Source organism: Salvelinus alpinus, chromosome 3 (genome assembly GCF_045679555.1).
Source record: "Salvelinus alpinus chromosome 3, SLU_Salpinus.1, whole genome shotgun sequence".
NCBI lineage: Eukaryota > Metazoa > Chordata > Actinopteri > Salmoniformes > Salmonidae > Salvelinus > Salvelinus alpinus.
Window position 1 is genome coordinate 28,823,341 of NC_092088.1, and position 16,733 is coordinate 28,840,073.

Sequence of the window (16,733 nt, forward strand, 5' to 3'; positions counted from 1 at the left end):
CCACTTCAATCAGTGTAGATGAAGGGGAAGAGACAGGCAATAGAAGGATTTTTAAGCTTTGAGACAGTTGAGACGTGGATTGTGTATGTGTGCCATTCAGAGGGCAAGACAAAAGATTTAAGTGCCTTTGTACAGTGTATGGTAGTAGGTGCCAGGCGCAACGGTTTGTTGAGAACTGAAGAGCTGCTGAGCTTTTAATGCTCAACAGTTTCCCGTGTGTATCAAGAATGGTTGCCCATCCAAAGGACATCCAGCCAACTTGAGACAACTGTGGGAAGCATTGGAGTCAACATGGGCCAGGAAACCTGTGGAACGCTTTCAACACCTTGTAGAGTCCATGCCCGACGAATTGAGGCTATTCTGAGGGCAAAAGGGGGGCAGGGGGGGGGGGGGACTCAATATTAGGAAGGTGTTCTTAATGTTTTGTACACTCAGTGTACATTACCATGAACAAAGATGATCCAATCCAAGATGAACAATCTAATACAGAATCTCATGTGCATAATAACTCATAATCCTTTATGCATGTAGTTATAGCTTAAAGTGCATTATGCATAGCTAATAAGGCACTATGAATGTGTTTATAATGCATTATGAAGAAGGTATTCATAAGAAGTGTTACCTATAACTCTTCCCTAAAACAATAGTCATGGATAAGGCTGGTCTTATCTTTTCAGGCTGGTCTTATCTTTTCACTTGTTGTATGACATCACATTTTATGTTATGTTTCTGCATATGTACCAAGATGATTAAATAAACCTAAACCTATTACTAGCCACACTGATACCAGTAAATCCTCCCCACAGCCACAAAATGGTAGTCAAACGTGAATCAAATATTTGACTAAGGCTTTAAGGTCAAACCCCCCTATCGCTAAAGACCCCCTGTTCTGCTTGTCTTTCTCTATCACTATCTGTTCCTTTTTCTATTCCTTTCTTTCTCCTTCTATCTCTCGTTTCTTCCTAGGAAACGGGAGTGTGTTTTGTGTGTTTTTAGGTTAGCAGCCACTATGCACACACAGCTGTACAGTATGTTTAGTATTAGCAAAAATATTAAGGTTACATGTAATTCTTCCCACTACCATAGATGTTAAAGGTCCAATGCAGCTGTTTTTATATCGATATCAAATCATTTTTGGGTAACAATTAAGTACCTTGCTGTGTTGTTATCAATTAAAATCATCAAAAAGAAACAAAAATAGCTTCTTACCAAAGAGCAATTTCTCAAGCAACAATTTTGCTAGGACTGTCTGGGAGTGGGGAGCTGAAAACAACCTGTTATTGGGAAAGAGGTTTTGAACCAGATCCTATTCATTTACTAATTCCTAATCCAATGTTTGGAACTATCTTTCTTATTGGTGAAGTCACCAGGCAGGCCAAAACTCCATCCCAACAAAAAATACAGAATTTTCACACAGCCTTTTCAAACAGCTCTTACACTAAAAGGGCATTATCATCCTTTTCACAATTTCACAGTATTATTCCAACCACATAGTGTGGAAATATATATTTAAAACACAGAAAATCTAGTTTTTGACTGCACTGGGCCTTTAATTAGCAATTCACATTTACAGTGAAAAAAATGCATTGTCTGTCAATTTGGTAAAACTTTTAGAGGAAGGTTTGACAAAAGGGAAATGTTAATGTAATGTTAAACAATATAAATGTTTAGTAACTTCTTAGAATCTTCCTATTGTAGGAGGGTACTTTCTGTAAACACTGTATGGTCCTTTTCCCTTCACTCTCACTCACCCGAGCAAGGCCTTTTTATTGTTCATAAACCATAACCATAAAAGTCGATGCACCCCTGCTCTCCCTCACTGAGAAAGCATATTCCTCATAGCATAGCAAGCACATGACTCACATCTGAGTGTGTGTGTGTGTGTGTGTGTGTGTGTGTGTGTGTGTGTGTGTGTGTGTGTGTGTGTGTGTGTGTGTGTGTGTGTGTGTGTGTGTGTGTGTGTGTGTGTGTGTGTGTGTGTGTGTGTGTGTGTGTGTGTCAAGGAGGAGTTCTCTCTTCTCTGCTATGGGTTGTTGTTAATGACTTTAGTACTTGTGGCTCCCAGCAGTTGGAGGCTTTAAAATTACGGGGTGGATCTGTGGATCCGAATTCTTTGGAACCTTCTTCCTGACAGCTAAAAGTTCGAAGGATTTCCGCATGTGCCAAATTCTCCACTATACGCAGTTTCTGCTCTACTTGTTCGGCTGCCTAGAAGAGGCTACCCTGGTGAATCTCAGTGAGGAATGGAGAATGGTGCTCGTTTATTAAAGTTATATCAAAGCTGAATCAATGTCTGCAAGATCACATAATGATAGTACTCTACATAAAATAACCAAATATAATAGCATAGTATAACGTAATTTTTTATGAAATTTTAGGATGATTGTGCAAATGGTCAAATTTGTATCTTATGCGGCCAAAAGTCAACAGCGTGCACCATTAGGTAGGGCTGTTGCGGTGACCGTATTAACGCCACACTGGCAGTCATGAGTCATGACCGCAGTAAAATTCCATGTGACCGTTGAGTCACGGTAATCTCCTTTTATGAACTCTGGACATGCTTTGATAGTACACAACTTGCTAACGACCATCAGGTCCTAATGGCCTGGTACTCAGGGCTCTATTGTCCCTCTAACCACTCTGACATCAATGCAAATGCAATCGATAATCACGTCACACACTTATCATCAAAACAGTGTCATGCTTTTAAAACTCAACTCAATGTGATGATCAATTTGAAGAAAGAAGTTCAACAGCAGGTTGAAACTGAGTGTAAAACATGGTCGTTGTGGATGTTGTTTCAAAGCCTAGCACAATGAAATAGACAGCGCTTTCTAAGGTGACGATTAATTCAAAACATCAATACACATGTTAGAGCTTATTCTTAGGCATATGAGCCCAAGCCTCAAAGGCTTACAGTTAGCCTACAATTATAGTGAATTTGTATTTGATTTTGAACAGCCTAGTAATAGGGCATTTTTTATATTTTCATAATTCATTGGGTGACACATTACCTCTAGCTATACAGAGTATCTCACCACCATGCGTTTCCATCTACTCCTGGAGAGGGGCTGTCAACAGTTTAGTGAAATATGTTTCGTTGCGAAAACATGTTACTATCAATGTTGCCGAACAGATTTCACATGGTTTCTCAAATTAAGCACTGGGTAGCTGCAGGAACAGGACTGGAGAGCCCATGGCATACAGAGTTTGGGGCGGAATATCACCTGTCACGCAGCGAGAGCATGCCCCTCAAACAGTGGTTGATGCGTGAAGTGAAATAAGTGTTCTTATATTTAGTTATATATTAACATATTAAGCACAGCTCCACTATAAAACCGAGCGCTGCCTTCATTCTCTATTCGAGTGCATACGGACGACATGTCTTTTTCCCTTGCCCTTGTTCCTGCCCATTTTATAATGGGCCATTGTAAATCTAAACTAATTTTACATATTAATAAAGACAATATTACATTGAGAACAGTTTGATGGGTGAAGATATGATAACTTGATGAAAGTGAGGCAAGCTTTTTTTTTTGACTTTCTCAAATCATCAAAAGCCTATATTCGTAAAATGTAGAAATATGTTTTGATTTCTAAGACATTGTAAGGTTTGTATCATTCACAATTAAAGTTGGCAGATAACTCTAAATCTAGCGTATAGGACCTGTAACAAATGATCACATTAACGCTCAACATAGCCACTTCATATGCGCCCTCGCTCCAGAATGAGAAAAATATACTTTCTATTTTATTCAGCTAAGTTCAATTATATTCTTCTTACTATAAAATCATATAATATATATAATGGCACAGGACATATCTTGTCAGCTAAATGAACAAGCCTACAGCCTATGGCATGGAGCATTGCCAGATAACATACATTAGGCCAACTCAAATTCTGTTCTTCTGAAATACATTTTCTTCATATCATATTTCTTTAGACCTGACTAAAATAAATATTGGATTTATTGTGATGATGTATATTAAATTGATTTATTATACTTTTTAAAAATGTAAATGTTTCAAAGGCGTGCATAAAGCGTTTTGTATGCAGCTAAACTTGTTTATGTTAATTAACGGTCAATTACCGCGAGACCGGCAGACTTTTGCATGACAATAACCAGCTGACAAAATGTCATGACTGCCACAGCCCTACGCACCACTAGGCAAAATATGTGTTTTGATTGAAACAAAACACAGGTATGCTACAGTTTGTTAACACCATCTGCTCTAAAATCTACTCACTGTACGTAATTCAGAACAACAATGTACCTCGAAACAACACTGTACATAACTCAAGAAGATCTAGATGCATGTTCCTGTGAAAATTATTGAGATGAAATGGGTGTCGTGGAAAATTGCAAGATGATGTTATAATGCTTGTAAGATGATGTTATAATGCTTGTATTAGATTATAATAGTTGTTACATTCGAAAGAATAGAGTATTGTGTGTGTTCCACTGAGGATGGGCCTCAATGAGATAGCACTGACAGAGGAGATTTACGATGTCTTTGGGTAATGAAGCCTAAAGAGCATTCCAGATAGTAAAGGTAATGTTTTCGTGCTATACCGTACCAGGGTGAGACGGGTTCCAGTTTGGCGTAGGAGGGGGCCAGACACTGGTCTTTACAATGAGAACTGTTGACACAGCAGTAACTGTCTGCTATGTTTTATAGATATCTTTCATACAAATCTTAACCTTTGTGAACTGTTCCTAAGATCTGTGGTTCGTCATATAAGTTGAAAGGGGTGTATCTTGGCTATAAAAGATCTTTGTATTTTTCTGTAGTCACTCTCAATGGTTCATTATAGATAGTGAATTGTTGAAAGTCAAAGGCTAAAGCTTAAAGCTTATTAAAGATGTAGTTTAAGTATAACTCTGACTGGTGTGTAGTTTGTAACTCTCCTCATTTGGTAATACAGGAAAATGCCACCACAATGGTTGACATTCAGATGCTGCATGGACGTTTCACTGGTAAAACTTATCATTCACGATTTGTCACGCCTGCTCCCGCTCTCCCTCCCTGGCGCTCGAGGGCACTAGGCTGCCCAGCATTGCGCATTCCTGCCACCATCATTACGCACACCTGCTCCCCTCGTCACGCGCATCAGCGATTCATTGCACTCACCTGGACTCAATCGCCTGTGTTCCTCCCCTTTATCTGTCTGTTCCCCAGCTCTGTTCCCCGCTTCAGCATTAATGTTCGCTTGTAATTTTCTTCCCTGGTTCTGACGCTGTTCCTGTCCTGTTCCATGTCTGTGCTACATTAAATGTTCTACTCCCCGTTCCTGCTTCTCATCTCCAGCGTTGGTTCTTACACGATTGACAGTTCGAAATGTGAAGCGAGGGTGACCACAAAAATGTGTGTGCAAATTAGGGGTAAAGAAACACATGCACAGAATCTGATTCGGATCTTCAGCTCTGGGGAAGACCATTCCATGGGCAACCTTACAAATATTAGAGCGGAGGCAACGGTATGGAGTCACCATTGGTTTATTTTACAAAAAAGTATTGGAGATCCAGAATCCAGTGAGGAATATTAGCTGGGTGACCAGACTCTCTGGATGCCTCTTCCCGATAGCCAAACAACCTTCTGCGCATGTTATACTTTATTCACAAATGTTTTTATGTAGCTCCGGTAGCTCCACTGCTGCTTTCCCCTCCCTTCCAGTTCTCACTCACCCCCTGGCGATGATCAGACGTCTTTGTCTGTTACAGCCTACGACATGTTATACAAACTTCTTTGTCTGTAGTAGGCCTAACTATAAACGGCATGATCACAAACACAAATCGAATTTCACTTCTTACGGCTGAAATCCCGTTAACGGGATCGATATGACAACAGCCAGTGAAAGTGCAGGGCGCCAAATTCAAACAACAGAAATCTCATAATTAAAATTCCTCAAACATACAAGTATTATACACCATTTTAAAGATAAACTTGTTGTTAATCACACCACAGTGTCCAATTTCAAAAAGGCTTTACGATGAAAGCATACCATGCAATTATGTTAGGTCAGCACCTAGTCACAGAAAAACACAGCCATTTTTCCAGCCAAAGAGAGGAGTCACAAAAAGCAGAAATAGAGATAAAATGAATCACTAACCTTTGATGATCTTCATCAGATGACACTCATAGGACTTAATGTTACACAATACATGTATGTTTTGTTCAATAAAGTTCATATTTATATCCAAAAATCGCAGTTTACATTGGCGCGTTATGTTCAGTAATGTTTTGCTTCCAAAACATTCAGTGATTTTGCATAAATTTACAGAAATACTCATAATAAACATTGATAAAAGATACAAGTGTTATGCATGGAATTATAGATAAACTTCTCCTTAATGCAACCGCTGTGTCAGATTTCAAAAAAGCTTTTCGGAAAAAGCACACCATGCAATAATCTGAGTACAGCGCTCAGAGACCAAAACAAGCCATACAGATACCCGCCATGTTGTGGAGTCAACAGAAGTCAGAAATAGCATTATAAATATTAACTTACCTTTGATGATCTTCATCAGAATGCACTCCCAGGAATCCCAGTTCCATAATAAATGTTTGTTTTGTTCGATAAAGTCCATAATTTATGTCCAAATACCTCCTTTTTGTTTGCGCGTTTAGTTCACAAATCCAAATTCATGAGGCGCAGGCCAGACAAAAAGTCTAAAAGTTCCATTACAGTTCGTAGAAACATGTCAAACGATGTATAGAATCAATCTTTAGGATGTTTTTAACATATACCTTCAATAATTCTAAAGAATTCCTTTGTCTTTAGAAAGGAAAATGAACGCAGCTACCTCTCACGAGTGCACTCCTGACTGAGCTCATGGCATTCTGCCAGACCTCTTAGTCACTCAGCTCTTATTCTCTCCCCCTTCACAGTAGAAGCCTGAAACAAGGTTCTAAAGACTGTTGACATCTAGTAGAAGCCGTAGAAAGTGCAATATGACCCCATAGACACTGTATATTGGATAGGCAAAGACTTGAAAACCTACAAACCTCAGATTTCCCACTTCCTGGTTGGATTTTTTCTCAGGTCTTTGCCTGCCATATGAGTTCTGTTTTACTCACAGACATCATTCAAACAGTTTTAGAAACTTCAGAGTGTTTTCTATCCAAATCTACTAATAATATTCATATCTTAGCTTCTGGGCCTGAGTAGCAGGCAGTTTACTTTGGGCACCTTATTCATCCAAGCTACTCAATACTGCCCCCAGCCATAAGAAGTTAACACCCACACACATTGGTGGTCCAATCCGGCCTGCGGGTGGTTTGAGTAAAAATAGAATCATAATATGTATATATACACTACATGACCAACATCTCTTTCCAAAATCATAGCCATTAATATGGAGTTGGCCACCCCTTTGCTGCTATAACAACCTCCCCTCTTCTGGGAAGGCTTTCCACTAGATGTTGGAACATTGCTGCGGGGATTTGCTTCCATAGTGACGTTGGGCACTGATGTTGGGCGATTCGGCCTGGCTCGCAGTCTGTGTTCCAATTCATCCCAAAGGTATTTGATGGGGTTGAGGTCTTCCATACCGATCTCAAAACCATTTCTATATGGACCTCGCTTTGTGCACGGGGACATTGTCATGCTGAAAGAGGAAAGGGCCTTCCCCAAACTGTTGCCACAAAGTTGGAAGGACAGAATCGTCTAGAATGTCATTGTATGCTGTAGCGTTAAAATGTCCCTTCACTGGAACTAAGGGGCCTAGCCCGAACCATGAAAAACCGCCCCAGACCATTATTCCTCCTCCACCAAACTTTACAGTTGGCACTATGCATTGGGGCAGATAGCATTCTCCTGGCATCCACCAAACCCAGATTAGTCCGTCGGACTGCCAGATGGTGAAGTGTGATTCATCACCAGAGAATGCGTTTCCACTGCTCCAGAGTCCAACGGCGGTGAGCTTTACACCCCTCCAGCCGACACTTGGCATTATGCATGGTGATCTTAGGCTTGTTTGCGGCTGCTTGGCCATGGAAACCCATTTCATGAAGCTCCCGATAAACTGTTATTGTGCTGAAGTTGCTTCCAGAGGCCGTTTGGAACTCGGTAGTAAGTGTTGCAACCGAGGACAGACGATTTTTACGTGCTATGCATTTCAGCACTCAGCAGTCCTGTTCTCTGAGCTTGTGTGGCCTACCACTTTGCGGCAGAGTCGTTGTTGCTCCTAGACGTTTCCACTTTACAATAACAGCACTTACAGTTGACCGGGGCAACTCTAGCAGGGCAGAAATTTGACAAATTGACTTGTTGGAAATGTGGCATCCTATGATGGTGCCATGTTGAAAGTCACTGAGCTCTTCAGTAAGGCCATTCTACTGCCAATGTTTTTCTATGTAGATTGCATGGCTGTATGCTCGATATGAGCATCCCTGCCCTAAATTTTACATATGCACTAAGGTTGTACAGCAAACGCAGCTTATTAAATCTGACACTGCTATTGATACACTGTACAACATTTGAAGTTGAGTCAAATAACAAAAAATCAAGGCAATCAGCTGCAACATGATTTCTAGTTTACATCTTGTTGCATTCGCATTTGTGGCTAATGTTAGTTAGGTGACTACGTTAGCTAGGCCAGGGTTTAGGGTTCAGACCTGGGCAGAAATTAGTTCTGTTTTGTAGTTTATTTTAAAATACCAACTTTTCAAATACTCAAGGTTGTCAAATATAGTTTATAGAGAGCTTCAACTAAAAGGCAACTGTTTTCTTTGATATTCAAATTCAGAAAAACAAATAATATTTGAAAGTATTGTTGAATACCTCTCAGAAAACCAAATAATAGTTGAAGGTATTTGAATATAATGATCATAAGCACATAGTTTGGAGGGTTCTTAGATATTCAGCTTAATATAGTTTATAGGCCAAAATGAAATACATGAGGGACATGTGTCACGGCCGTTTAAAGGAGTGGACCAAGGCGCAACGTTTTGAGCGTACATACTTGTTTATTTAACGATGTCGCCAACAAAACAATAAACAACCAACCGACACGTGAAGCCAACGTAGTGCTCACAGGCAACTAAACATGGACAACTACCCACAAAACCAACATGGAAAATGGCAACCTAAATAGGCTCCCCAATCAGAGACAACGATAAACAGCTGTCTCTGATTGGGAACCCATTCAGGCCACCATAAACCTACATACCCCTAGACAATACAAAATCCCCATAGATAACCAAAAAACCCTAGACAAGACAAAAACCCTAGACAATACAAAAACTAAACAAACCACCCTTGTCACACCCTGACCTAACCAAATAATAAAGAAAGCAAATATAACTAAAGTCAGGGCGTGACAACATGGAATCACCTAAACATTAGAGTAGACCACTTTTGCAGCTTCAAAATGACTAACAAATATATTTTCATATTGAGTGAGACATAAGGAAGTACAGTAATGCTTGACATCAAGTTCTTATACATGTGCTGTAACTTTGTGATTCTTACAATAACAACATTGTTTTTACATAGGACTTTGGAAATGGCTTTATAATTGCATAATAATGGAGTTATTACATAATTGGAATATGGGGCAGTCACTATACCTTGTGTACGGTAGTTACAAAACTCTCAGCTCATTGCTATGCAATTAAAATGCAATTACCAAAGTGTTATGTAACAACATGCTAATAAAATGTTACTCCAAAAGTAATTACAGTTGTATTAAAAAGGCACAAGAACAGTTTAATGTTAAGTGTTACTGAGAATGCTAACAGGAACAGAAAATGGGTATTAAGTATCTAAAGGAAACAAAATATCCCAAAACTGCCTTCTTGAATCAATTACAGCCAAGAAGATCGTGTTAGTTTAAATTCTGAGTAAACCATCCCTTTAAAGATGGTATAGTGTGTGTTTGAAACAAGAACACTTAACCTCAGATCGACAAAGAGGTTAGAAGTTGTTTTTTTGCTTAGCATCCAACTTGCTGTTTGCAATATTTGCAAATGGCTTTGAATTACTCTGCAGTATTTTCAGGTATGGTCAAATTAATTGCAGACTTCAACATTTTCAGTGGCATGTTGAAAGAGTCATACAGTAGTTGAGCGTCATAAGTTATTTGTACTTATCGGTACAAAATATTGGTAGTAATTTTTGGGATCTGTATTCAAATAGTTGTAGTCACCTCCAAAGTAACTATGTGTTCCCCGGGAAAAATAGTTACTTTCCACAAAGCATAGTAAAACTATAATTATTCCAGGTCTGTTAGGGTTAGGTTGAGGGTTAACTAACATGCTAAGTAGTTGCACAACACTATGGTTGAGGTTAGCTAAAGTTGTGGTTAGCTAAAGTTACTTTTTAGCTAAAGTACTCAAGTTGTCCCAGACGCGATTCGAACACGCAACCTTTGGTTTGCTAGACGTTTGCATTATATGCCATACATCCTCCCCGACCATCCTCCCTTCTATGGTTTTGCTAAATTTAGCTGTTAAGTACCAGTGTCCTGCCAAAAGCTCACACTGAATGAAGCCTGAGCCTTTTGCCTTCATCATGACTTTACTGACATTTAGGCAGATAGCTAGTAAACTTACAATTAGCAAGTGATACGGCCGATTAGCTCATATGGTAATTAGCTAGGTAGTTGGCTAGCTTGCTAATTTAGTCAGCCAGTTAGCTAACATAAATACGCCTGCCCATAAATCAACAGAACTGCTTTGAAAATGCAGGCTGTCAATGAAAGAGAACAGACTGTCTGTTTGACAAACATGAACCACACAGACAGGAGAAAATAACTACATTCTAAAAGCAAATTCAACCATAGCTAGCTAGATAGCTACTAGCTAACGCTAGTGATGCTATCGCTACCTGTCCTATTTGTTTCCCAGTGCTAGCTAGCTAGCCTAGCGTTAGCCCATCGCAGAGATTTCAGATTGTGTGAGAGCAGTGCAACAACGTGAAATAAAATGTACAACCCTCATAGCTATACAATCAACACGCGTTGCTTGCCTTGAGTGAGAATGTATTATCTACAGTATACCACTTCTATAAATGATATTTTTCTCCTTCAACAAAGATGAAAATTAGCCGTTAGCAGGTGCCATATTACAGGACATGTACCAAAATAGCTTCCCTTCATTTTGACTGTAAGATTGGTTTTAATTATATCAACAACACCTTTCTTAAATATTCAAACGGAAGTTGAAGGTCACAATTCACCTTTCTCTGTGATTCGAGTGTCACTATTGACAACTTTGTTGGATTTCTTTAAATGTCTGTTCAATAGTTGTCTATGGCAGAATTATCATTTTAAAAACCTATCTTCGTGAAAGAAAACTGGTGAACGGATCTGGGCGTCGTGGTGAGCATTTAGGGAATGTAGCTCTTTGTGGACGTGAGCAATTTCGTTCCGGAATATGGAGGGTTCACGGAGAAAAGACGAGGAGAAAAAGTATATTTAACATGAATGCATGGCCCAATCAACACTATCGTAACCACTAATGTTATAATTGTAGTACAGTATTTCGATTTCAGCCCTCCTACTGAAGTGTAATGGCTTATGTGTCATGTGCTCATGTGTGTCTGTATGACATACAGTAAGTAAGCAAGTGAAGACATGTTGTAAGTACGTGAGGTTTTCTGTAAACCTGTGTGTGTGTGTTTCTGTGTGCGTGTGTGCGTTTGCGTGTGTCAGGCGCTGTACAAAGAGGAGTTTGAGAAGAACAAGGGGAAAGGCTTCAGCGTGGTGGCCGACACACCGGAGATGCAGAGAGTGAAGAAAACGCAAGACCAGATCAGCAACGTGAGTCTATTAACTCTGTATCTACATTTTCAAAAACAGAACTAAACCAGTATCGAATCAACATTCCTAATGAACTACACCCACTTCCCTATCTCCCCCCTCTTCTCACTTTGGACCAAAAGATTTTAGCTGCAAAGGTCATTGCTACTAGCCTGGTCCCACATCTGTTTACGCTTAATACGTTTACAGATCTGGGACCAAGCACCATTGCTAATAGTGCTACGTACAAAACTGCAGTCCTTCTTTGCAGGCTGTACTGTTTTGTGCTCTCCCTTATCCTTTTTCCATCAGCAAACATAAACTCATTTTCTCCTGACTGACCAAACTAATAGACAGATTTTGTCAAATGGACTGGCTCAATCTATCTCATTCCATCTCTATATCATATATCAGATAAGGCTAAAAGAAGGAGACTGTTAGAGACTGTGGTGTTCCCTAGAGGTATAATGGAGAGCCATGGCTAGAATTCAACACTATCTCTCCTCATTCCACTCTGCTTCTGCTGCTCCAAGGAGAGAAAGAGAGTGAGAGAGAGAGAGAGAGAGAGAGAGAGAGAGAGAGAGAGTATAGAAAAAGGCAAGAGAGAGAGAGAGAGAGAGTATAGAAAAAGGCAAGAGAGAGAGCGAGAGAGTATAGAAAAAGGCAAGAGAGAGAGAGAGAGTATAGAAAAAGGCAAGAGAGAGAGAGAGAGTATAGAAAAAGGCAAGAGAGAGAGAGAGAGTATAGAAAAAGGCAAGAGAGAGAGAGAGTATAGAAAAAGGCAAGAGAGAGAGAGAGTATAGAAAAAGGCAAGAGAGAGAGAGAGAGAGTATAGAAAAAGGCAAGAGAGAGAGAGAGTATAGAAAAAGGCAAGAGAGAGAGAGAGTATAGAAAAAGGCAAGAGAGAGAGAGAGTATAGAAAAAGGCAAGAGAGAGAGAGAGAGAGTATAGAAAAAGGCAAGAGAGAGAGAGAGAGTGAGAGTATAGAAAAAGGCAAGAGAGAGAGAGAGAGAGAGTGAGAGTGTCTATCTGGGGAACAGCAGAAAACTGAGAGTGGACATTCACTTTCTCCTCATAGCTGAGGGAGTTTGACCATATAGGGCAACTCCTTCTGGGGCCCTAAGAAATGTCTGAAATGTGACTTCAAGTGTCAGACTAACATAATCCCCTCCACTGACTCCCCCCTAGTTCTGTCTGTTTATGTTTCTCCTTTCATTCTTTCCTCTTACTCTCTGTGTTTCTGTCTAGATGTGTCCTCTCTCTCTCCGGTCTTTCTGTCTCGTCGTTGTCCTCCCCTCTCTCTGCTTGTCTCACATTCTTCACTCTTTATCTCTCTTTGATTTTTCTGAATGCTTGCCTCAGTCCACCTCTAGCTGTTATTGTCTTTATTCTATTCTAGCTATTTTCTCTGTTTTCTTGTCTTTCTCTCTGTCTTTTACATACACTCTATATTTGTTATCCCTCTTTTCCTCTCGTTCTAAAGCTCCTTAGTAGTTTGGTTAGTTCCCTCGTTTGTTTACTTCAGGTCGTTTGAGGACGAGGGGGTTACACAGGGCTGCACTTCGCTTCCTCTGGACATTCAGTCCTCTGTTTCCTCCATCCTCAAATTTCAATGGCTGCATTCCAGTAGTTGTACACAGTTCGGACAGATCGTCTCCTTTCCTTTCATGGCCACTTGTCTCCTGTAAGGGTTACTAGATACAATTGCTACTGGTTTATGAGAACTACTAACCCTATCCAGCCCTTTAAGACAAGTGGTCATGAAGGAAAGGAAACAAGGAAAGGAACCATTGTAGGATTTTCTTAGCACATGGTTGTGGATGGGAAAGTGATCTCGTTTTAGAACTTTAGAGCAAACCTCCTACCAAAGTTATGTGATCAGGGCTTAACTTGATTGCAAACGTATTAATTGTTAAATCACTGTTGTCTTTGAAATGTAATTTCCTCTTTGTTTTTTTCAATACCTCCAAAAATGGTACTTCACACAAACCTAGACTATTGCGTTGTTGATGGCAGAATTTGGCAACATAGTGACCCCTTCTGGAATGATCTATAACGTGCAGTATTCTCTCAGTACAATGAATGATGTCTGTCTGTCTGTCTGTCTGTCTGTCTGTCTGTCTGTCTGTCTGTCTGTCTGTCTCTGTGTCTGTCTCTGTGTCTGTCTCTGTGTCTGTCTCTGTCTGTCTGTCTGTTTGCAGATAAAGTATCATGAGGAATTCGAGAAGAGCAGAATTAGTAGTGATGCCCCACCCCCAGTGAATGCCAGTCAAGGTAAATACTCCACACACATGCAGGCACATGCGACGTGCACACACGCATACGCGCATACACACATACACACACACAATAAAAAGCATACTGTAACAGACCTGGCTGGGTTCAAATACTATTTTGGGTATGCCAGCAAACTTATAAACATTTGGAAGTAAGTATTTGGATATACAGTGGGGAGAACAAGTATTTGATACACTGCCGATTTTTCAGGTTGTCCTACTTACAAAGCATGTAGAGGTCTGTAATTTTTATCATAGGTACACTTCAACTGTGAGAGACGTAATCTAAAACAAAAATCCAGAAAATCACATTGTATGATTTTTAAGTAATTAATTTGCATTTTATTGCATGACATAAGTATTTGATACATCAGAAAAGCAGAACTTAATATTTGGTACAGAAACCTTTGTTTGCAATTACAGAGATCATATGTTTCCTGTAGTTCTTGACCAGGTTTGCACACACTGCAGCAGGGATTTTGGCCCACTCCTCCATACAGACCTTCTCCAGATCCTTCAGGTTTCGGGGCTGTCGCTGGGCAATACGGACTTTCAGCTCCCTCCAAAGATTTTCTATTGGGTTCAGGTCTGGAGGCTGGCTAGGCCACTCCAGGACCTTGAGATGCTTCTTACGGAGCCACTCCTTAGTTGCCCTGGCTGTGTGTTTTGGGTCGTTGTCATGCTGGAAGACCCAGCCACGACCCATCTTCAATGCTCTTACTGAGGGAAGGAGGCTGTTGGCCAAGATCTTGCGATACATGGCCCCATCCATCCTCCCCTCAATACGGTGTAGTCGTCCTGTCCCCTTTGCAGAAAAGCATCCCCAAAGAATGATGTTTCCACCTCCATGCTTCACGGTTGGGATGGTGTTCTTGGGGTTGTACTCATCCTTCTTCTTCCTCCAAACACCGCGAGTGGAGTTTAGACCAAAAAGCTCTATTTTTGTCTCATCAGACCACATGACCTTCTCCCATTCCTCCTCTGGATCATCCAGATGGTCATTGGCAAACTTCAGACAGGCCTGGACATGCGCTGGCTTGAGCAGGGGGACCTTGCGTGCGCTGCAGGATTTTAATCCATGACGGCGTAGTGTGTTACTAATGGTTTTCTTTGAGACTGTGGTCCCAGCTCTCTTCAGGTCATTGACCAGGTCCTGCCGTGTAGTTCTGGGCTGATCCCTCACCTTCCTCATGATCATTGATGCCCCACGAGGTGAGATCTTGCATGGAGCCCCAGACCGAGGTTGATTGACCATCATCTTGAACTTCTTCCATTTTCTAATAATTGCGCCAACAGTTGTTGCCTTCTCACCAAGCTGCTTCCCTATTGTCCTGTAGCCCATCCCAGCCTTGTGCAGGTCTACAATTCTATCCTTGATGTCCCTACACAGCTCTCTGGTCTTGGCCATTGTGGAGAGGTTGGAGTCTGTTTGATTGAGTGTGTGGACAGGTGTCTTTTATACAGGTAACGAGTTCAAACAGGTGCAGTTAATACAGGTAATGAGTGGAGAACAGGAGGGCTTCTTAAAGAAAAACGAACAGGTCTGTGAGAGCTGGAATTCTTACTGGTTGGTAAGTGATCAAATACTTATGTCATGCAATAAAATGCAAATTAATTACTTAAAAATCATACAATGTGATTTTCTGGATTTTTGTTTTAGATTACGTCTCTCACAGTTGAAGTGTACCTATGATAAAAATTACAGACCTCTACATGCTTTGTAAGTAGGAAAACCTGCAAAATCGGCAGTGTATCAAATACTTGTTCTCCCCACTGTATATAGAGGGAAAGAAAGAGAGAGGGAGGAAGTTAGGGAGGGAGGGGGAAGAGAAAAGAAAATAACAACCCAAAAGCCCATTTTGATTTGAGTATTGTTTCCAACCATTTTTTTACTCATATGGTCTATTATTCACGATTTTAGAAAAGTCAATTGATAAGCTAATAATGCTTCTCACTGCCATTCTCAGTACACAGTCCACTATCAGACAGCCTGATGCCCTAATACTACAAATTGTTTTAAATGTCTATGTTTGCCTTGCATCTGTAGCATTAGGTAGTATTAGGCCATACTTCCAAGTCATTACCAAAAATGTATTAATGAATTATTCTGAAATTTTGCATAAAGTTGGAAACTTTAAGATCGGCTTCCAGTTGACAACTGTAAATTTTAAGACAGATATTTCTAGAATTTAAAACCTAGGGGGCTTCCCTGTTAGTACTTGTTAGCATACTATATCTAGTAACTAGTACTTGCTAGCATACCTACCTGCCTTTCTGTACTGGTTACCATAGTTACACTAATCAGCAGCACCTGGTTTGGGCTGGGAAGAAACAGGCGAGCGCAATTAGTAATCAATCAATTATGTCCTAATAGAGCAGTTGAAAATACCAGCACTGTGCATATGAAAAATATTTAATTGGTGGTGTGATGCAACTTGACAGAAATTAAGAATTCAATAATTTCATCATTCACAAGGAAGTTGTACAATATTTAGAAAATAAGAAATATGTATTATTTACAGTGTATTCGGAAAGTATTCAGACCACTTGACTTTTTCCACATTTTGCTACGTTACAGGCATATTCTAAAATTGATTAAATTGTTGTTGTTTTTCGTCATCAATCTACAAACAATACCCCATAATGACAAAGAAAAACTGTAATTTAGAAATGTTTGCACACTTGTTTAAAATTAAAAACGAAAATATTACAT

General features: G+C 40.1%; 1 protein-coding gene across 1 annotated transcript in view; it reads left to right on the forward strand.

Moving 5' to 3' along the window:
- The window catches only part of LOC139570514 (LIM and SH3 domain protein 1-like), a 49,524-nt gene that overhangs the window by 4,702 nt on the left and 28,089 nt on the right, over positions 1-16,733 (forward strand). The window contains exons 4-5 of the mRNA XM_071392442.1: positions 11,658-11,765; positions 13,946-14,018. Coding sequence (XP_071248543.1) covers positions 11,658-11,765; positions 13,946-14,018 — 181 coding nt within the window. The remainder of the gene's footprint in view (positions 1-11,657; positions 11,766-13,945; positions 14,019-16,733) is intronic.